Source organism: Bipolaris victoriae (assembly GCF_000527765.1).
Source record: "Bipolaris victoriae FI3 unplaced genomic scaffold scaffold_1, whole genome shotgun sequence".
NCBI classification, from domain to species: Eukaryota; Fungi; Ascomycota; class Dothideomycetes; order Pleosporales; family Pleosporaceae; genus Bipolaris; species Bipolaris victoriae.
In genome coordinates, this window is record NW_014575391.1 from 479,236 (window position 1) to 500,636 (window position 21,401).

General features: G+C 50.0%; 11 protein-coding genes across 11 annotated transcripts; 9 read left to right on the forward strand and 2 right to left on the reverse strand.

Annotated features, from left to right (window-relative positions):
* Positions 1–79: 79 nt before the first annotated feature.
* On the forward strand, positions 80–1,235 carry COCVIDRAFT_84159 (glycosyltransferase family 62 protein; the record flags this gene model as incomplete). Its single annotated transcript, XM_014706941.1, has 2 exons — positions 80–1,159; positions 1,215–1,235. The coding sequence occupies 2 exons, from the start codon at positions 80–82 to the stop codon at positions 1,233–1,235; spliced, it is 1,101 nt and encodes a 366-aa protein (XP_014562427.1).
* A 917-nt stretch (positions 1,236–2,152) lies between these two features.
* Positions 2,153–2,929, forward strand: COCVIDRAFT_32893 (hypothetical protein; the record flags this gene model as incomplete). Its single annotated transcript, XM_014706942.1, has 2 exons — positions 2,153–2,486; positions 2,568–2,929. The coding sequence occupies 2 exons, from the start codon at positions 2,153–2,155 to the stop codon at positions 2,927–2,929; spliced, it is 696 nt and encodes a 231-aa protein (XP_014562428.1).
* Positions 2,930–3,191: 262 nt separating this feature from the next.
* COCVIDRAFT_84075 (hypothetical protein) lies at positions 3,192–4,718 on the reverse strand (the record flags this gene model as incomplete). Its single annotated transcript, XM_014706943.1, has 3 exons — positions 3,192–3,479; positions 3,535–4,456; positions 4,501–4,718. The coding sequence occupies 3 exons, from the start codon at positions 4,716–4,718 to the stop codon at positions 3,192–3,194; spliced, it is 1,428 nt and encodes a 475-aa protein (XP_014562429.1).
* Positions 4,719–5,417: 699 nt separating this feature from the next.
* Positions 5,418–7,988, forward strand: COCVIDRAFT_11328 (hypothetical protein; the record flags this gene model as incomplete). Its single annotated transcript, XM_014706761.1, has 7 exons — positions 5,418–5,459; positions 5,515–5,541; positions 5,638–5,822; positions 5,872–6,214; positions 6,264–6,344; positions 6,390–7,533; positions 7,588–7,988. The coding sequence occupies 7 exons, from the start codon at positions 5,418–5,420 to the stop codon at positions 7,986–7,988; spliced, it is 2,223 nt and encodes a 740-aa protein (XP_014562247.1).
* Positions 7,989–9,877: 1,889 nt separating this feature from the next.
* On the forward strand, positions 9,878–11,409 carry COCVIDRAFT_21878 (glycoside hydrolase family 132 protein; the record flags this gene model as incomplete). The annotated part of the gene is made up of 3 exons (XM_014706796.1): positions 9,878–10,862; positions 10,908–11,311; positions 11,362–11,409. The coding sequence occupies 3 exons, from the start codon at positions 9,878–9,880 to the stop codon at positions 11,407–11,409; spliced, it is 1,437 nt and encodes a 478-aa protein (XP_014562282.1).
* Positions 11,410–12,613: 1,204 nt separating this feature from the next.
* Positions 12,614–14,410, reverse strand: COCVIDRAFT_84024 (hypothetical protein; the record flags this gene model as incomplete). The annotated part of the gene is made up of 2 exons (XM_014706944.1): positions 12,614–14,183; positions 14,370–14,410. 2 exons carry the CDS (start codon positions 14,408–14,410, stop codon positions 12,614–12,616), a joined length of 1,611 nt encoding a protein of 536 aa, XP_014562430.1.
* A 1,515-nt stretch (positions 14,411–15,925) lies between these two features.
* Positions 15,926–16,946, forward strand: COCVIDRAFT_21880 (hypothetical protein; the record flags this gene model as incomplete). Its single annotated transcript, XM_014706797.1, has 4 exons — positions 15,926–16,075; positions 16,242–16,490; positions 16,539–16,844; positions 16,893–16,946. The coding sequence occupies 4 exons, from the start codon at positions 15,926–15,928 to the stop codon at positions 16,944–16,946; spliced, it is 759 nt and encodes a 252-aa protein (XP_014562283.1).
* A 511-nt stretch (positions 16,947–17,457) lies between these two features.
* COCVIDRAFT_73313 (hypothetical protein) lies at positions 17,458–17,760 on the forward strand (the record flags this gene model as incomplete). Its single annotated transcript, XM_014706945.1, has 1 exon — positions 17,458–17,760. A coding segment is annotated over one exon (303 nt), but the record flags the coding sequence as incomplete, so codon positions are not given.
* Positions 17,761–18,419: 659 nt separating this feature from the next.
* On the forward strand, positions 18,420–19,342 carry COCVIDRAFT_11333 (hypothetical protein; the record flags this gene model as incomplete). Its single annotated transcript, XM_014706762.1, has 2 exons — positions 18,420–18,476; positions 18,542–19,342. The coding sequence occupies 2 exons, from the start codon at positions 18,420–18,422 to the stop codon at positions 19,340–19,342; spliced, it is 858 nt and encodes a 285-aa protein (XP_014562248.1).
* A 369-nt stretch (positions 19,343–19,711) lies between these two features.
* On the forward strand, positions 19,712–20,056 carry COCVIDRAFT_11334 (hypothetical protein; the record flags this gene model as incomplete). The annotated part of the gene is made up of 1 exon (XM_014706763.1): positions 19,712–20,056. The coding sequence occupies one exon, from the start codon at positions 19,712–19,714 to the stop codon at positions 20,054–20,056; it is 345 nt and encodes a 114-aa protein (XP_014562249.1).
* Positions 20,057–20,721: 665 nt separating this feature from the next.
* Positions 20,722–21,102, forward strand: COCVIDRAFT_84199 (hypothetical protein; the record flags this gene model as incomplete). Its single annotated transcript, XM_014706946.1, has 1 exon — positions 20,722–21,102. A coding segment is annotated over one exon (381 nt), but the record flags the coding sequence as incomplete, so codon positions are not given.
* Positions 21,103–21,401: the final 299 nt, after the last annotated feature.

Consider the following 21,401-nt stretch of genomic DNA (forward strand, 5'->3'; position numbering starts at 1 on the left):
CTTCTGATGCGCCAACCGTAGGCCCTTTTCCACTCTGGCAGCCGCGGTTCGCCTTACTCTTTAGTTTCCTCCAGCCACCATGTCACGCTCGCTCCGACGCCAGAATCCCATCACCATAATCCTCGCTGGTATCCTCTGCATTGGGTTCTTTATCTTCTTCTTCTCCGGCAGCGATGTCCCCTCCATGTCCAGGGGTAGCGGCGATGTAGCCTCTAACCCACTATCTCCGCCATCATTACCTTTTCGCAAGTCGAAAGCCAATTCTCCTCAGGTCGCGCCGCCAGTTGTACATTACTACATGAACAATGTGACCAATTCCCGCACGCCTGCTGAGAACGAAGAAGCAGTTCTCATCCTCACTCCATTGGCCCGGTTCTACCAGGAGTATTGGGACAACCTCCTTAAACTCACCTATCCCCACCACCTCATCTCCCTTGGATTTATCATCCCAAAGACAAAGGAGGGCAATGCTGCATACACTGCATTGCAGGCACAGGTAGCAAAGACCCAATCGGGTACCAAATCGAAGCGATTCGCTGCCGTCACCATTCTCCGCCAGGACACCGAGTCCCCCCTACAATCACAAGACGAGACCGAGCGTCACAAGATGGCGAACCAAAAGGCGCGGAGAGCAGCCATGGCAAAGGCACGAAACTCGCTCTTATTCACAACGTTGGGTCCCACGACCTCTTGGGTTCTATGGATGGATGGCGACATTGTTGAGACTCCACCCACATTGATTCAGGATCTGGCCGATTACAACGTGCCAATCATTGTGCCCAACTGTTTCCAGAGATACTACAACGAAGAAAAGAAGGCCATGGACATTCGCGAATACGATTTCAACAATTGGATCGACAGCAGCACTGCACAGGAACTGGGCAAGAAGATGGGCAAGGACGACATCCTGCTCGAAGGTTATGCAGAGATGCCAACCTACCGTAGCCTGATGGCCAAGATGTACGACCCGTCGGCGGATCCTCACGCAAAGGTCAAGCTCGACGGTGTAGGAGGTGCCACATTACTAGTCAAGGCCGAAGTCCACCGAGACGGTGCCATGTTCCCGCCATTTTCCTTCTACCATCTCATTGAGACGGAGGGCTTTGCCAAGATGGCTGCCCGATTAAACTGGGAGAGTTATGGACTGCCCAACTACCTTGTACGTGCCCTTTCTCGATACTTTACGATAATCTCGATGCTAACAGTAACTTTAGGTGTACCACTACAACGAGTAACAAGGTCAACGGCGAAATTTTGAAGTTCTTGCGGGCTGTTCCGTTTCGGTGGTCATTGGGCGGCGTTGGAAAGGGCGGTTTGAAGACATTACTGCAATCATGAGTCCTACCGCCGCGTATTTGTGGCAACAATGTTTTGGAGGTATGGTGGCTTGCTGAGCAAGAAATATACCAGTTAGCAATTTTTAGACTTGAAATACCAACATGACAGTTTTTTCATTCAATCGGACACTTGATTTTTGGAGCAAAAGAAACGGTCATGCATGGTACGTGGAAGCCGCTCAGATGTTGGCATCTAACAAACTCGTTGGTTGGTTCGTTGCGGAGAATGTGCACCCCCGATAGGCTAGCTATTGCGACCCACAGGATGAGCTCCACAGACTCGCTGACCACTGCGATAATGGCGATATGTTCTTTTGATGTGACCAATTCAACAAGTAGCCTACATATGCACCTCCAGCTCCATCATGTAGGCCATATCGAGTCCTTATCTCTTTCCCCGCGGGGATTGTTTCAACGCGCGCCAGGAACATCCAAGTCGCCTTCCCGTGCTTAAATGACGTTTCCCGAGTCCCGAGGAATGTCTACATGCCGCTGCTTATCACGTCAAATAAGTCAATATCCCGCCGGCCGCAACATATCCCAGTGCTTGCACACTTCCCCGCGTATCCATCTGTAATATCGAACCTTTTTTTGCCCTTGGATTAAGAGAATAGAAAAGGATACGCTATTGCATACACAGCTTTACCTGCGGATCCACAATGGCATCTATCTCAGGCCCACGCAAACGCATCCCAGACTCGTCACGCGCAGATACACAAACGTCATCACAACCCATAGCACCAACAGAGACATCGCCTATACTCCCGTCTAGCAAACCCAGCTCGATAAAAGATTACAACACGCTTTCCCCCGAAATGCGCGCTCGCGACAACGCACACCAGTCTTCCGGCCTGTCCGCTACCAGCGACTCCGCAGCCGGCGCAGAGCAAGAAGGCACAGGGGGATCGAACCTGCAGCCCGCGCGAGAGCACAAGAAAAGCGATAGCAGCTCCGACGTATCCAACGGCACACGAGGCACACGACAGTCCGAAAATGGAGTCCACACCGACCCCAGAGCAACAACAGCAGAGTCCGCAGCCGCAGCCACCATGCGGCGGGAAAAAGGATGGTGGGCAGGGTTCTGGGAGAAATACGGAAGCGTAGAGTTGGATAACAAGGGGAGTGTAGCTAGGGATCATTTGGCACTGGGTAATACGCTCCCTCTCTTCTTCCCATTACATCTTCAACCCGTTCAAACGCGCTGACATGTGATAATATTGGGAAATATAGAACGTACATTTCTCGCCTGGCTCCGCACTTCGCTCTCCTTTGCTAGCATCGGTATAGCGATAACGCAGCTCTTCCGGCTGAACACGTCGCTGGCGGATTCGCCAGATCGTTCCTCGCCATCGTCGCACCAGATCAAGATGCGGCAGCTGGGGAAGCCGCTTGGCGCGACATTCATAGGGATAAGTATCGTGATGCTGTTGATTGGGTTTCACAGGTACTTTGAGGCGCAACATTATGTTATACGGGGCAAGTTTCCTGCCTCGAGAGGCAGCATTATTCTAGTTAGCGCCATTTCGGGCGCGCTGATAGGAAGCAGTCTGGTCGTCATTTTGGTCACGGCGCCCGGTGCATTCGAGACTTGACCACGCCGATCAAGGAAAGGGAGACAGGACTCGGTAAACTCGCTTGCTTGCTTTAAGTTTGGGTATCTTTGATTCATTTGCCTCGTACGTAATTCCTTTCCTTTTTTCCCTCTTCTTTGGAATCCTCACATATGCATTCACCGCAAAATGCCGTCTCTTACAGATACAGATCCACATCAGTCCTGTAGATCGAACGCATATATCCCACAAGCACCTGCAATCCAGTCCTCTGATGTCATAAATTTTTCATGCTCAAAACATTTTATGATCCCTTGGTAATCATCTCCGTCATCTCTTCTGTCGTCTTTCCGGCTCGCGAGGACTTGATGACGGTTTGAATCATATCTTCGACAGCGTCCCAGTCCGATGTGTCGATGGGGTGTAGGTCGGTCCTGAAGTATGAGGCAATCGCGTGCAGTTGCTGCCAGCTTGCCTTGTCGTGTACAAAGGTCAAAGCAACACCGACACGTCCGAAACGACCGGTGCGACCAATGCGGTGGAGGTAGGTCTCGGGGTCTGCATCAATGCCGTTTGCCATGGTCGGGACATCCTGAGATCTTGTTAGTGCCGTTACTTGGGCCAAAGTTAATGAAATTATGACTTACATAGTTGATAACCATGGTGACGGACTGTACATCGATACCACGCGCGAGCACGTTGGTGGTGATGAGAACCTTGGCCTCTCCAGAACGGAACTGGTCAATGATACGGTCACGCTCGGGACCCTCTAGAGCACCGCTCAGTTGCGCGACCTTGTGGCCCTCGGCTACCATGCGCTGCTCCAGCTCCTCGGCAGTCTTTCGTGTACGCACGAAAATGATGGACGAAGCTTGCGTCATCAAGCCGTAGAATTTGAGTAGAGTGGCGTATTTGTCATTGTCCTTGTCGATATCAATGTACAATTGCTTGATACCTTCGATGGTCAGCTCCTCGTGTGCTAGAGTAAGTGTATTTGCGTTGGGCGCGAAACGCTTCGCATATGCGATGACATTGGGCGGGAAGGTAGCAGAGAAGAGGACAGTCTGAATATCCTTGGGTAGCAGTGCCTTGACACGGGTACATTGGTCACCTAGACCCTGCTGGTCTAGCATGTTGTCTGCCTCATCCAAGACGAGGATCTTGATGTACTTGGAGTTGATCAACCGCCGCCTGAGCATGTCCTGGACTGTTCCTGGTGTGCCGACCAGGACCTGCGCATTGAACTGCTGTCCTCTACGTGACGGGTCAGGAATGGCAGCCATGGTCTTGAGACCGTCCATGAACTGTCCCATGTGAGTGATGACACCCAAAATCTGACGAGCAAGCTCTCGACTGGGCGCGAGCGCCAATGCCTGGGGTTCGGGGTTGGCGAGGTCGATGCGGGAAAGGATGTTGAGTGAAAAGGCAGCGGTCTTGCCAGTTCCGGATTGAGATTGTGCAATCATGTTGGTTGGTGGGTTCAACAGAAGTAGAGGCAAGGCCTTTTCTTGAACTTTGGACGGTTTGCGGAAATTCATGTTGCGGATGCCCTTGAGGAGTGCCTCGGAGCTGCATTTGTTAGTTTGTCCAGGTGGCGAGAGCGTCCAGCTTACAGTTGCAGGTCTTCGAATGACTTGACCGAGAACAGAGGGTTGTTCGGGTCGGCCTGCAAGTCGGCAAGCTTGACCTCGACATTGAACTTGGTGTCGGTCAGTTCAGAGCCATTGCCCTCTGGGCCGCTGCCGTCGACCTGAGATTGCTCGACTGATTCTGATGGTGTCTCTGCGGCAGCAGCATCTTGCTTGATAGGTGTCTCCTCTGCTGACGACATGGCTGGCGGCTACTGTAGTTCGCGTTGCGGGCGGTGAAGTTGAGTATCTCGCGGCCTGGTGGTCTCGGCGGTGTTGTTGTAGTATGGGCAGTGTTCTTTATGTTTTGGAGGCAATTCGATCAACAGATATATAGTCGCGTTGGTGGACACGCGCGACTGGAAGAATATGCTGTTGTTGTTGGAGTATGTACAGGGCACCGCGTTGGAAATTGTGAGAGCTCCAGAGAGCAGCCTTTGGCGGGGCTATGGCGCTAGCCGGATTTAGCGCCCGCGCTCGCGTTGCATGGACAGGGCCCAGCGTACGTAAGTACATATGTACGTATCCTGTGAGCATACTGCATCTTGTCGCGACCAAGCAAAGCGCCCACCTTTTTATGCGTATCCAGACTTGTGTGGCTCACACTAAGTGTTGTTCACAGTAGAGAATAGTGATATATACCAAACACAAGACCGTACTGCTGCAGCAACGTCATCGGATCAGATCCCGGCCTTCCCTGCCCGGCGCGAGCACCGCCTCCTCCTGCCTCCTGCCCCACTCTTGGGCATCCCATTCCCAAGGCTCCTTGTACATACATACATACATACATACATACACTCCACGTAACCCTCGCTGTCTTTGCCCCGGAAGTTCTTCACCCTCTATGTCTGGGGTGCCCATCTCCACCCTTGCAGCGTTCGACCCATAGCTTTCCACGAATCATGGATGTTGATATTGCGCCCCAGTTCGGCGCTGAACTCAAGGTATGCGAACGCGACTGTGCCACACCACCGAACATGTGTTAACTGAGAACCCCAGGATGGCTTCAAGAATGTAAACGCTTGGGTATGTTACCTGCACCCTATTATGTCCGCCCTGCGCGTTCATGAACTGTGCGCGCTGTGAGGTTTGCGCTCCTGCCGCTAACGTGAGAGGCTCCAGGTCTCCGGCGGTATCTCCTGGCTAGATGACATTCAGCAATTCTACCGCGAACGAAGCGCCATAGAGAAGGAGTATTCGGCGAAGCTGAGCGCATTAGCCAAAAAGTACTACGAAAAGAAGGCAAAGAAGCAGAGCAGCTTGAGTGTCGGCGACAACCCCACGGTCACTCCCGGCTCTCTGGAAAGGTACGGCTTCCGCTGCCATGGCATGAGGTCAACTAACGACAGCTTCCAGCGCTTCCATGACCACATGGGGAGTCCAGTTGAGCACTCTCGAATCTCGCGCAGCCGAACATGAACAATTCGCCGGCGCCCTCATTACACAACTGGCTGACCCCCTCAAGGTCCTTGGAACGAGGACCGAAGAATTGCGCAAACTTCACGGAGACTACGCAGCCAAATTGGAAAAAGAAAGGGACAACCAATACGCGGAGTTGCGCAAACAAAAGGGCAAATATGACAGCGTCTGCCAGGAGGTCGAGAGTCGGCGCAAGAAAGTTGACACTGCGTTCGACCATGGCAAAGCAAAGGCTCGTAATGCATTTGAGCAACAGCAAGTCGAAATGCGCAATGTCAAAGTAGGTGACGCGCACCAAGTTTTGGTGTTCGATTGCTGATCTCTCACAGAACACTTATCTGATTAGCATTAATGTGACCAACAAGCAAAAGGCGATGTACTACCATGAGTATGTTCCTGAGCTACTAGATGTAAGTACCCTCACGGACAATTCGGGGCACTGTTGACCATCGCAGAGCCTGCAAGATCTTTCCGAAACACGAGTCCACAAGTTAAATACTATATGGTCGCTTGCCGCAGAGATCGAGACTCAAACGCTTACCCGAAGTACGGAGTATATGAAGCATCTGGCTGGCGAGATTCCGCGCAACAACCCCTTACTTGACTCTATGATGTTTGTGCGACACAATGCCGGTCCATGGCAAGAGCCAGGCGATTTCCAATTTGAGCCCAGTCCTGTGTGGTTGGACGATGCCAATATCGCCGTCGACGAGTCCGCGACCGTGTTCTTGCGCAACGTACTTACAAAGTCAAAGTCTTCATTGGGAGAGCATAAACGGGAGCTCGAGAAAAAGCGCAAGGAGGTAGAGAATGCTAAAGCGGTACGACAAAAAGTAAGAGAAGGAAAGGATAAGAGGGACGAGGTGGAAATTGTTCGCGCCATCTTTGCGATACAGGAAGCGATGCATGAAGTCGAGCGCCAGAAAGTCAGCGCCGAAGTCGAAGTTTCTACAATTACTTCCGTTGTGGGTGATCTTAGCATTGGCGCAAGAAACCACAACTTCAAATCTCAAACATTCAAGATACCTACAAATTGCGACCTCTGCGGGGATCGGATATGGGGTCTATCTGCAAAAGGCTTCGATTGTAAAGACTGTGGTTACACATGCCATAGCAAGTGCGAGATGAAGGTCCCTGCAGACTGCCCTGGAGAACAGACCAAAGAAGCGAAGAAGAAACTGAAGGATGAACGACAGAAGGCTGCGCACACTGTAACCGCAACGAACGGTACCGCAACGAGCTTGGGTGCAGAAATGCCGCGACTAGGAAGGAGCGATACAGTGAACTCGATGAACACGCTGAGCTCTGGCTACTCAGCAACCGCACAGCGATCGATAGCCGGAGGAGCCATGTCGCCGACCGTCGAAGAAACCCCCCCGCCTCCAGAAAAGAAAGCACCAGCGCCAGCCCCAGGTCCTAGGAGGAACCGGATAGTCGCACCCCCACCTGCCCAATACATCAAGGCTGACGACGATATTCCGACTCCCACATCAAAATCTGCTGAACCAAAGGGCAGAATGCTGTATGCTTACCAAGAAAACGGCGATGGCGAGGTGACCGTGTCTGAGGGTACTGATGTCACTATACTAGAACCTGATGGTATGTCTATTGTGATTCTCACTTAAGTTCAAGTTACTGATATATTATTACCAGATGGATCTGGATGGATCAAGGTTCGCGCTGGCTTCAAAGAAGGCCTCGTTCCTGCAGCGTATGTGGAGATAATAGCAGCAACTCCACCCACTACAGCCTCTACATTCTCATCAGCGCGCCCAGACTCGACATACTCTGCATCTTCTGCGTCGACATCAAATTTGAACTCGGCCGCTCCCGTTAAGAAGAAGGGCCCAGCTGTAGCGCCAAAACGTGGCGCAAAGAAGCTCAAATACGTCGAAGCACTATATGATTACACTGCGCAAACCGACGTGGAGCATTCCATGGCAGAAGGAGACCGCTTCGTGCTCATTAATATGGACGCTGGCGACGGGTGGGCAGATGTAGAAAAAGATGGTGTCGTACGCAGTGTTCCCGCGAATTACATTCATCTAGTTTAGGCCACTCGCCTTGTATCAGTCCGAGAGATGGGCACTTTCTGATAGGGCAGCTGGCTCATTGTATCATTAGGGTCAAGATGGCAAACAAAAGGGCGCTCTTTGTCGCCAATATGGCTTGATATTCTGTACATAGTTTTAAAAACTATCATTATTCGAGGACTGAATCTTATCGGCCACTACTACTGTTCCTAGTACATGGATTGCAGAGGAGCCACTTCGGAATGGAAGTTGGCTGTGTTACACCAGGCCTGCGTGAGAACAGGCATGGTCGCAAATACCTCCTGTTACTTCAATGTCCATTGTAGAAATGCCTGCATAATCAACTCCAATTCCACGCCTGGATCCACCATCCACCTTTCTGCATTTCCTTATCATGAGCGTCATCACATTTGATTGTGTTATGCTGTATCCGATAACGTGGCATCTTATCACTTGCAACCACCTAACACGGTATATGCCAAGGCTTTGCAAAACATGACAACAGGGCTACATGAAAGTATGAGGTTTGCGGCACATTGGCTTCAAGGAGTACCTGGTAGTCCTTTCGCCACGTAGTTTGATTCAGTATACAGTTTCGTCGTGGGTCAACTTGGGTTGGTCTGCTCAATTGACCGGTTGGCGTGCTGGCTGAAAGAGGTATGATCGAACTGGGTGCACATGCACTGAGTCGCGCAATACCACGTTCTTTGCAACACATGTGAGGGTGGAGAAAGGTCATTATATCTTATGGTTCACAGTTGGTGCTGAATATCGTGTCTGACTGCCCTCTACTATTCTCTATACCAACAAGACGCATGCACATGGTGGTGATAGAATAGCGTTAGGCTGCCTACATTCACACCCGCTATGCAAAATGAAGATTACAAATACAATTTTGAGAAGAAATCTTGCTAATATGACGTCAAGAAACAAGCAGAATAGTCTGACTATGACGGTTGCTGGTGCGACAATCCACGCTCGTGGAATATGTGGGCATGTGGTTGGACATGAGCTAGCTCAGGGGCAGTGTTGCACAAATTATCCACGTAAGACTAACCCACATGGAAACTAACTTTTGTCCTATGAAATAATTTAATTTGGCGGGTTTCTTATCTCTCACTACGCGACAGGCTGATGCTTGGTCCTGAAGCTATGCAACCATGGTTTTACAGCCAAGAACTGTATACTTGACAGTCGCACAGTCTGACAGACTGGAAATGCAGTAGATAAATTGAAGCCATACGCCTGAATAGACGTATGAAGAGACATATACAGACGAGAGTCAATTTCTTTTACTCGTCCTTCATTCCGTCCCACTTGTTTCTACAATCGCAGTCACTTCTTTTTCACCTGCTTGAGAGGTGACTATGGGCCTCTTAAGCCCGCTGCTCCTTTCCAATCTTCAAATAGGCAACTGCCAATTGATTGAGAGGGGTAATAGCCATCTATTGTGCGCCGCTTGCTTCCTTCCTTCCTCCTATACAAACAGAGTAGTCCACTAGCGAAGGCGTGTCTTGGCACAGGCATACAAACAAACTGCGTTTGTCCCCTACCTCCCTGTATGAGACGCTCTACAAATCCTGCTCACAAATCATCATTCACACTCAGTTCAGTCGTTCCCTCCGTCACAGCCATTATTTTGTGCCTACACCTGGAGCTCCATCTCCATTCCACTCATTAAACACTATCAGCATACTTCGACGCCCCACACGCGGACCCAAGCAAGACCAAAGCGAGCAAACATTGCTTTAAATACCGCGAGATTTGAGCGCTGACTTGAAGTGCTTCTTTCGAGGGACAGAACAGGTTCGCTATACCACACTGCCCAACTTCATTGCAAAACTGACCTCCAATTGCTGGATTAATCAGCCATTTGTCGCAAAACCATTACACCAAAACGAGACTGAAAGATGAAGATTCAGTACATCGTTACTGCTACCGCGCTCGCTGCAGTCACGTCAGCTAAACCGCATCACTTGCACCAACGGGCCTATTCTCAAAACGCGGTCAAACGCGACATTGTCTATGCCCCGGCCGCGACCGAGACGCAGATCGTGTACTGGCTCGATGACCATGCCATTTCTGAAGATGAGGTTCGTGAAGGTATCGCCAATGGCACTTTGATGTGGGGGCCGGGCAACATCTTGTCATCAACAACCGATCCACATGTCGCACTGCCTACTTCGCCGCCAACCCCTGACTGCGAAGGGCAGGCTACGGAGATCGGTCCTGGTACGGCAATCGAAGAAGTTGTAGAAGTCGAGCCAGACGAAGATCACCCCGAAGAGCCTGTTGACGACCATCCCGAAGAGCCCATCAACAATCCCCAGGCTAAGCCGGAAGAGCCTGCAACTGAGGCACCACCAGACGGTGTCACTCCTCCAGATACTCCAGTCTTACAGCAGCCAGATACTCCATCGAACCCTTGGATTGACTTGGTCGACAAAGATGGGCATTGTGCTGAATGCGATAAGGTATTCCCGAACGGTGAGATCGCTTGCACCGAGTTTCCCCACGGGTATGGCGCATTACCCATCGACCATGAAGGCTTAGGTGGATGGTCCGGCATACAGGACCCACAATATGTAGGATCTGGTGGTTTCGATGACATTATGACCGTTGTCAAGGGCTCGTGTTCGGACGGTACTTGCTGCAAACCAGGGAGGTACTGTTCGTATGGATGCCCAAACCCATACCTCAAGGCTTCCTTCCCATCCACTCAAGGAAGACACGGCCAGACTGTGGGTGGCCTGTACTGCAACAAAGATGGCTACCTGGAAATGGCTGATGGTAAGATTGCCGATACGTTATGCGTCCCAGGCTCCAAGAAGATGGGTGTAAAGGTGCAGAACAACCTATCGCAGACTGTATCATTCTGTCGCACTGACTATCCAGGTTAGTATTCTTGATACGGGGGATGGTTGATTCTGACATGAATAGGTACTGAATCCATGACCTTTCCCGTTACTGTTGGACCAGGTCAGACCGGTTTTCTTGCCAACCCCGACCAGCAGACGTACTTCTTCTGGCAGGGCAAGAGGACCTCGGCCCAGTACTACGTTAACAAGCAAGGCGTACCTGAGGACGAAGCCTGCACTTGGGGTACGGAGATGGGAGGTAAAGGCAACTGGGCGCCAGCAGTCTTCGGCACTTCATTTGACGACGGTCCTGTTCAGCAGGGTTTCTCTAGCTTGAAGCAAAATGAGCTGTGCAAGCAGGAACGGCTCGGGTACGATATCACGTTCGTCGGAGATGGCGTCGTCTCGGCATGCAGGTACAAGAGCGCCACCAACCAATGGTGTGAGGGTGACCAGTGTTGGGAGGATCCAGATCGTGGCTGCACTGTAGGTCATACCTTCATTGTCCGCCGCACGGAACTAACTCTCTATCCTAGGCTGCTATCAGGCACGGAGACCTTACTGTGGTACTTTCGGAAGGATAGTGACATCCAATGTCGCCTCGTGCACCGACCTAGCCTTCTCACCGCCACTTTCTTCTCCTTGACACGCTTGCCAGAGTGTCATATCTTCTTGTAACATTTTTTCCCTCTTTCTACTACTGTTACATTAGTCACCGATCTGGCTCATGTCTTTCTGGTCCATACTTTCTGCCATGTCGAAAGTTGCAAGGGACTGTGACGAACTATTTTGACGGGATCTTTTGGAGGACTTGAGACTCTTTTGAGGTAGGTTCCCAGACATGTTTTCTTTCATCAGGTTCATGTACAAAATTTCTTTTCTTCTGCAAGGGCGTTATTCGGACTAGCATGAGAGTGGATGACGAGTTATTTGGCAATGGATCATTTCGGATTCGAGAAAGATGGATGGCTTTCGATCGCTAGTGGTAAGTGAGGTAGGGTTTGGTGATATGCCTCTTCTATAGTGAATGGTATCAGTTAGCCATCTCCTATCTTTCTATTGCATGAAGAGTTTTGCGCATGAAAAGTATTGCATGTAAAATCACTGTTGGCAGGTAAGAGAGGTAGATGAACACGTCTGGATTTTGGATTGAAGATATAAATCATGTATTCTGAAAAGGATAATCATGGCAACATGTCGGCCTCCCACGTCTCGCGCCCAACGCGCAGGGTATCGTATCGGTATGAAGATTAAAAAAAAGCAAACAATGCAGTTTCAAAAACAAGTTCCTCCGACCCGCAGAACAATATTTGCGTTCAACGCTCTTTTCTGTATGTATACAAACCAACCCGCAGTCACTCCACACTGTGTGACATACAAACATACACAGGAAGCAAACAAAGCATTGTAAGTATGAAGGAGTCGAGATAAGGTTGGAGTAGGGATTGTTGGGCCGAGTCTCGATGCCGTGTTTTGTCTTACAGTCTGGATGTTCTTCGATTCCATGTAGGCAAAGCCTTTTAGACTAAGCGCAAGACCAGAGTAGACTTTTTTTTTGTTGAATCCGTTGGGTACCATCGTTGGCAACTTCATTGCCAATGACTTATGACGGTCTCAAGGACTTTTGGAGTAGGATACAAACTGCTTAAAGCGTATGAATCCATGAAGACGGAGAAGGTGACGTCTGCGTTTCGAGTGTTATGGATAGCAGTGTCTGGTATTCCAGAGCGACCAGTTACATGAACTAACTTGTGTCGATACCAACGGTAAAACCGCGCGTATCCCCAATTACATGGTTGAACTAGGGCCTACTGGGAAGTTCATGAAATCCGTTGGATCGTTCATGTTGAGGCCAAGATCAGGGGTAAAATTGGGAAAAGCGTTTTGTTCCGCGGTCGAGATGTCCTCAAGCTGCTCTCCAGTATGGCCGCCATGTGTTAGACAGCCTACACATGCGCATCCGTCCCCACATTGGCAAGTTCCCGAGGCATCTGAGCAGCCTGGCAAAGTCATCTCATTCCAAAAGTATGATGACGGCGAAAGAGTGGGGGTATCTTCATCTTTGCTGTCGCTAGGGCTATCAGCAGCAGGTGAACCTGCTCCTTCCTCGGTCTTCAAAGGTATGTGGTTTTCGGCGCCAGCAGTAGAAGCAGCATAGTTAATATTTCTCAAAAAGGGAACCTGTGACATGTCGGGTACTGTATTGAGTGGCTGTTGCCAGTTTCCGGGTATCGGCATGGATTGGCTGTGTTTTGCCGGCAAGTTGAGACCGGCCTGAAAGCTCATTTGTGTTGGGGTAGGCGTTGTCATGCCTTGTGACATTGCGTCGTAACTCATTCTGTGACCAGCTTCAGCTCCGTAACCTAGTTGATGAGGGTATGTTGGCATATCATAAAGAGGTGGGACCATGCCTCCAAAACCGCCAGTGTACTGAAAGTGAGCCATCACCCTGACATACTCCATCATGGTGGCATTGTTCGGATGGGCGGCGCATCCGAAGCAGCTACATGATTCACCGCAGTGGCAATTGTGTTCAGGACCATGCTGGCCAACCGAAGAAGTGTTCATATGCGGTGACATGGGCGTGTTCACTCCTGGACTCATTGGTACTGGGTTGTTTTGATGATAAGCCGCTGCCGCATGGTTATAGATCGGTGTACCAAGGCCAAAAGGGTTTGGTGTAGTGGGCGACATTGCCTGAGGAGAGAACATCTGATACTGTGGTGGCAATATTCCTGGAGGTTGAGGCGGGAACTGAAATGATTGCCCGGTATGTTGGTAACTATTCGGCTGGCAACTTGTATGTGTTTGCTTGGATGGCCCAGAACAACAAGACTTTTTCTGCACTGGCGGCTCTGGAGCTGGATTGGGTTTATTGCCACAGCATCCTCCTGTCTGAACTGGCGCCAACGCCAGCTTCGGCTTGCAACAGCTCGAGATGGATTCACTTTGAGCAGGCAGTAGGCGTGGAGTTGAGCTTGCACTTGATGGTAGGGATGGGGCATTGCTACCGCTTGTCTCGGAAGGGGTTTGTGTGTTCGAAGAGGCGTCGGTTTCGGCGTCTAGACCGGCTCGGATAGCCTTGTCTAGGTAAAAGGGGGTGACGGCCGTAGATTTTCGTCTACCCTTTGATATTCGACTATTTCCAACAATGGTAGCTGTGGGCGCCTCTCGTTCGGACGGACAGGCGCATTGTGAGGTTTTGGGGATCGTGTAGTTGATAACAACACGCTCGCAGCTGCATGAACCAGTCGGATGCGGGCAGCTACTCAAAGGTCGACCAGGCTTCCGAACCTCAACCAGTACTCGGTCTCTGTGGTCGCATTTCGAGGAGCGATGACCGCGGATGCACGGGCCACTGGATTAGGTTAGTATCTCTTCACGGTGAAGGAGTGCGGTCAAAGGGTACGCCGCGTGCCTGAGAGGTGGGATATTGCATATTCAGAGAATCTTTGGCGCAGGCTGTACGCATGCAAGAGATTATGCAGTCAGAGTTTTCAGGAGGAAAAACCGATAGCAAGCTCCCCGAGATATGAAAACTTACCAGGCCACCTTCTTACGCTCTCCGTTGACTTCGGCCCACATGGTGCGGGGGTTGTAATGATTCCAGAGGAAATTTGCTCAGTCTGCAGCAAGTGACGACCAGTAACGCAGTGGATCCGGTATCAAAGAACAAAGTTGCTGGTGGGTTGGAAGAGCGAACGTCCACCACGCACGCACACGTGCGAGCGGGTTACAGAGGGGTACAGTGGCGTGTGGCGCGGGATGTAACCAAGAACCCTGCGTAAGGGACCCTTGTCGACGGGGGCAATAGCCAACGGGCTCGACTGTGGTCAGCTTGACCGTCCGGATGTGAGGAAGTAGATTGGATGCCAGATCTGACCTGGCATGTGTGATCTGTTAAGGGTCCAGTTCCAGATGGCTGGAGGGTCGATAATCCTGGAAATTACCGACGGATAGCGGCCACTAAACGCGAGTGTGGTAGTGCTTCATGCAGCAGTAGCGATTGTGAGCAGGAAGCGGTTGAAAGCCGGGTCGGTACGCACGGCCTACGCCGGGGTTGAGCGGAGCAATGTAATGGGGCCAGATGTACCGAGGAAAAGCAACGGAAGCAGAGCAGTAAGAACCCACGTTAACAAGCAAATGACCCAGCATAAGTTGTCCGGGAATGGCTGGCCTGTTCAGATACAGCGTGGATTGTGGCGTATAGCACCTGACCGTCAGGCCATAGAACAGATACAGCAGTCAGTTTCTCGCGTGGTGCATCGATGAAGGTCCTAGAGCCACGGCGTCAAGGCGCGGGAGATCTCTGGTTGGCGCTCAAAGGGTTGTGGTGAAGTGTGTGGATGGGAGGGTCGCCAGAAGATGGATTGGGTTTAGTGCCTTAGCGTGAGCAAGTTTCTTACTAAGAGGCTTTAGTTGCTTCACATCTGGTAGATAGGGAAGGTACGTACATGTGAGAGAAGCAATGCCGGCCAACAAGCCGTTTGGTGGACTACAAAGAGGAAGAGAGCCGGTTGCAACGGCGCGTGTGCAAGTGGCGATGAATGACCAGGTGGCACGAAGAGGATCGCTTTGCCGGTGAAGGTTTGTGGGACCACGGAAACCATATCGCGGCTACCGGGTATTAGACTGAGACGTGGGGATATGGAGTCGCTGTGCCGTGGGTATTTTTGGCCTGTCTTTGCACTTGAGCACTGCGATACCACCATGGGCAAGTGCGTAGCTGTTACCCTCGACTTGGGCGGCAGCGTGCGCACCCATCGTGGCGCCAACACCTCCACGCTACTCGAGCCGCCCTAAACTTACCCAAAGTCCGAGTGACACTGGATGCAACAACAGGCGAGATTCGCTAGGGGTGAAAAGATTATACGATGTGCTTGAAACTGCCCTGACCCCATGACGACAAGCCGTCTGCTAGTCCAGACGATGGTGTTCTGGAAAGCTGCCCAATCAAGTAGACAAGATGGTGGCTCGGATGGCTAGTGTGGCTGGGGTGGCTAGTGGAGCACGTGACCTTGCCTGTGGCTCATCGCTCTGGATTACCCGAATTTCAATCACGAGCCAAGACATTCCCTTCGTAACGTCGTTCTTTTCACCATGACATCAGACGCTGAAGATGAGGGGCTGGACCTATTCCAGGAGCCCGCTGATTACTACCAGCCAGAAAAACAGGCAACTTTTGCCTCTCACAAACTGCTTTCCGGCAAAGATCTTACTGTCCGGCTCGTGGGACACAATCCATTGTGGGTAAGACCCCATTCATACAGTAATAGTTCCAAACACAGCATGGAACTTCTATCCATGCTCGGTTTCTAAACAATAGTTCTCCTGGATTTTTCATCAGCCTGCCAGTCCATACTATAGATTTTCTGGCTGCCCCACTCTTTCAACGTATACTCACTGAAATAATCAGGGCCACTTCCTATGGAATGCGGGGCGGACAATCTCAATATATCTGGAAGAAAATGCAGATGAACTTGTGAAAGACAAGACTGTGTTGGAGTTAGGCGCCGGAGCGGGACTTCCTAGTCTCGTTTGTGCGCTCAAAGGTGCTGCACAGACGGTAGTCACTGACTACCCTGATGCCGACCTAATCGATAACTTGCGATACAACATAGACCACTGCGAGCTACTCTCTAAGCCACCAAGTATTGTGGCCGAGGTTCGTAGCCGCTATTAGGTTTGACAGACTTCACTGACAAGTGCGCAGGGCTACCTTTGGGGTGCACCCATCAAAGATCTGACGAAGCATCTTGATAATGACTCAGGTTTTGATGTTTTGATCTTGGCTGACCTTCTTTTCAACCACTCGGAACATGAAAAGCTTATCAAGACGGTGGAGTTGACACTGAAAAAGTCATCCACCTCTCGGGCCTTTGTCTTCTTCTCTCCTTACCGACCTTGGTTATACGAAAAGGACATGGCGTTCTTTGATCTAGCCAGAAATGCTGGATTCACCGTAAAGAAGATGTTTGAGAAGGTAATGGACAAGGTCATGTTCGAGGAAGATCCAGGGGTAAGTCCCGTCAGTTTATAAATTCCGAGACATTACTAACTCTAGCAGGATGAACTCCTTCGCCGTACGGTTTTTGCCTACGAGATGATTTGGGGAACTTGATTGGGCCCAGAGTTCTAGCTGCGAATGAACTTTGAAAGATCAAATCTCGCAGTCTTGGGCATCTGATGAGAACATATATCATTGATTCCATATGCCCCAAATCTGTATGTAAAGATTGAATGCCACAGCAACAGTGAAAGACATTTAAAATGGACCGAGGACCGTACCAAGTCTCTGTCGACTTGTTTCAGAAAACACCCACTTGCCATCTTCCGCGGAGAGATAAAACACTTTCATTGGTGTAATCATCAGACATGACATGTCTGGACTGACATTGTGCGCTTTTCTTCACAATGTCGAGCCTCTTCAATTTGTATAAAAGTGTTTCTCCCAGCAGGCATCTTCCTTCCTCTACTCAAGAGACGCAACTCTGACCTCTGAACCTCTCTGCTTAACTGAATCCCACAAGGATTCATCCTCCATAGAAATAAAATTCCATTTACGTAACCTAGTTAAGATCCCACATATGGGGAATCGCACATCTAAGGCCGACACAGTCTCGGTAAATAGAACCATCAGTGACGATGTCGAGACCTACCGCATTTTAACGCGTATCGACACTACAGAGGCCAAAGCACTTTGTGAAAACATTAAATACCGCTTGCAGAATGAGCCAGTCAATGAGATTGACGTGCAAAGCATCTGGGCCTTTGAATCACCTGACTGGATCGATGCTGTCTTGCACAACATTGTCAAATTCGACATCTTGAACATGCAGCCTGCTGGAGGATATATCGCCCTATTCATTGAAACAGAGTTGTTTCGGTATCACGATAGGGGCGCTGCACGGGTCGTCGACATGTATGAGCGGCATAAGCAATGTCTCCGGAACGAGCCAGATGCACGTGCATCCAAAAGCCTCCGTAGAGCTTTAAGCAAATCACTTGGGAAAGTGTTGGGTAGGCCAAAGATCGGTGCAAGGGAACAGTGACGTTGTTGCGGCTATTGAGGAAATAAATTGAGCTGATGGGGTTTGTGTCTTGGGTGGAGAGGGTTGTCTTCACGAATATGTCTTGCAGATCATGTGTCAGACGGTTCTTGGAATTTTGTTTTTTCGCTTTCCAGTTGATCAAAGCTCACTTGGGCATTCAGACAAGAAACGGTATTCTTGTCTCATCCTTACCCACATTACATTGTTATTATGGTTCCTCATGCCGACATGAGGCTTACGGCATCGTGAACCATGCAGCCGTATTGAGTTCTCCCAGGTACCGAAGCATATCACGTCATAGCTCCACATACATCTACAGTTATTAGTATGTATATAGTCTGTGGAGCCGGCTCCGGAGTGTTTAGTTGCAGCTGCACTCCACAATCGGCGCTAGCGGCAACAGGCTTAACGCGATTCAGGGAAGCTTATCCGTTGCCGAGGTACCTCGATCTCCACAACCTCTAACAATAGCCATGGCGCATTTCAGACCGCCATGAAGTCGTCATAACCAGGCTTGACATTTCGTTACTTCCTTCACAAACATGTCGGCTCCTTCCAAACCCCCAAAGGCTATCCTGTTCGACATTGGCGGTGTAGTCGTACGTGGCCAACAATCATTCTCATTAACAACAAACATATATGCTAACTTCTCTACTTGACATAGGTTGTCAGCCCCTTCCAAGCGATCCTCGACTATGAAATCGAGAACAAGATCCCAGTCGGCTATATCAACTATGCGATTCAAAAAGGACCCCACGACACTGGTGCATGGCAGCTGATTGAACGGGGCGAAGTCGAACTCAATGACGCCTGGTTCGCATCGTTTAAGCAGCAACTTTCGCGCCCCGAAGTATGGTCGGAATATCTGCAAAAGCTGGCAAAAAAACAAAGCGTAGGGGGTGGTCAGGCTGTTGCTGGAGGAACACCGGCAGTGCCCAACATTGATGCCAAGAGGCTGTTCTGGCGCATGATGAAGATCAGTCGCACACCGGATCCATACATGTACCCTGCGCTGCGCAAGCTGGGCGAGAGCGGGAGATTCGTACTTGGCGCTTTCAGTAACAACGTCACGTTTCCTACTGGCATTCTGGACGATGAAGGCGCCCTTTTCACAAAGGAAATCGTACATGCGCCGCCGCCGAATCCTTACGCAAATGATTCCGTAGACATCACCTCATTTTTCGACGTCTTCCTCGGTTCGGCTGCCGTTGGTGTACGAAAACCCGATCCCGAGGCATATAAGCTGGCGGTAAGGGAGATGGATAAGATTGCAAAGAAGAAGGGCATGGGAGAAGTGACGGCGGGTGATACGCTCTTCTTGGATGATATTGGAATCAATCTCAAGTTTGCGAAGAAGACGGGACTAAGGACTATCAAGGTCAATTTGGGCAAGACAAGGGAGGCGGTGATGGAGTTGGAAGCGGCTGTTGGTATACCGTTGTTGGATGAGAAAGCTAAGCTGTGATAATGGGTCTGAACTACCCCATGATTTACGTTCCATAGCTACAATTAGAATATATATTCTAGCTGTGTCATAACCCACTTACATGTTTCAGGATGCGTGTCTACGAGGTTGTAAACAACGTGACTTTCCAAGACCATTACATCATCTATCACCCTAATATGTTTGCGTCAATCATATACAGTCACTTGCCCACTTACCTCGCTTGTCAAGCCAACAAACATACTCTATATGATCACATGCACAGCACACGAAGTCGTTCTGATAATTAGTCGCTCCACCAAGCACTATATGGAATAGCTTTCCATCACTTTGAACCACCGCTCAATTCCCTTTCCAAGCATTCCTCTCGTCCACATTCAATCACTCAAAATGTCCAACCGACCAGTTCCAATCACGGGCGATCGACCCCTTGCACTCGTCTCCGCTTTGGACCTCAACACCTTGCAATTCATCAACTTACTTGTCCAATCCAATTGGCCACCCTCAACCGGCGCCACCGTGCAACTCGGACGCCAGATACTGAGCAACGGGCAAGTACTTTACAAGGCCGTGGTCACGAATTGCGCCGGGGGCAATATGTACGGGAATATCAACCTTTTGACAGACATTGTGATGGGGTTTTCAAGGGGTGAGGCGCTGTATAAGTTGTTGGAGCACGTGGAAGTTCAGGGTTGGAATAGGATTATGGAGGTGGATATGAGAACAGATAGGTGAGGGGCATATGTTTGGTCGGGAAGTGATTCAGTGATGGGAAGTGAGTTTGTAGAGTGAAGACCGAGATGATGGTTGAGGAGGAGGCTCACGAAGCGTTTTTTATTTGGAGGATATCATGGCGTTACTTGTAGCAATAGTTAGCTATGGAGCAGTTATTGAGATACAACAACGCAGTTACATGGACTGTTATGAAGATGACGCGGTGTACTCGACGACATGCTGCATATGCAGGTAAAACGAGTTGAAAGAAATGTATAGCAATATGACAGTATGGGAATCTAACATAAGCAGAACATACAAACCACTAGCAACTCAAGCCTCCGCCCTGAAACTCCGTACCCTAACCCAAAACACCCATACCCACTAATAAAGTTTATACCAAACACCTGTTCCCTCCCCACAATCCACACGACCCATTCTTACCTCACTTAAGCATAACCTAAAGTAAGTTTCCAATCATGCACCAAGAAAGAAACCCCTGGTTTATATCCGACTCCACGCCAATTCCAACCCATCACTCCCACTCTTCCCCAGGATCAATACCCGCAACCTCAAACACACCTCAACAAAAACACTCACATGCATCTCCTCTCACAGACCTAGCTCCACACGGATAAACCCAATACCTAACCACTACCCCCCCCCAATTCCAGAATGAAACAATCCATCAACGCCAAGGATCCGCTGCTTACTTACTCCATCCGTACCCTCTTCCCGTCAATGTAACCCCCCACCCCAAAAAGAACCTCGATCCACCAAACCCATACTCTACATTAGACATCACTCACACCAAACCTCCAAATCAACCCCACAAACCACTGATTCAGTCTACATCGCTACCTCTCACCGCCTTTTCTCCTCCTCGTCAAACTAACCATCTATGCGAATCGAGTAAGTACCTTACACAAAGTACGCAAACCGCGGAGAGAGACAAAGGTATACCGGTGTGTGTGTGTGTGCATGTATGCCATTGGCCATTCCCATCGGGCCGAACAAAGAAGGCGCGGCAGTTCTTGCCTTATCGCTCAGCTCGCCTGCAAGCCTAGTATAAATTTGTGTGCCTGTGCTTTTGTTTTAGTGTTGCTGACGGTGATTATGCGGTCATGTCTCCCTCTCTCTCTCTCTCTCTCTCTCTCATTTCCTTTGTCTATGCCTTCGTAGTTTCTTGATGCGAGGATGCGCGTAGAATGGATACATGGTGGGTTGTGGAAACAAAAAAAACCCTTTAGAAATGGAGTTAATGTGGAATGGATACGTAATGTACAAAAAAAAAGGTCAGCGTAAAGTAGTGCCGAAAACCCATTTTTTCTTTGTTCGCGGACTTTTTAACCGGGGGAGGGAGCGT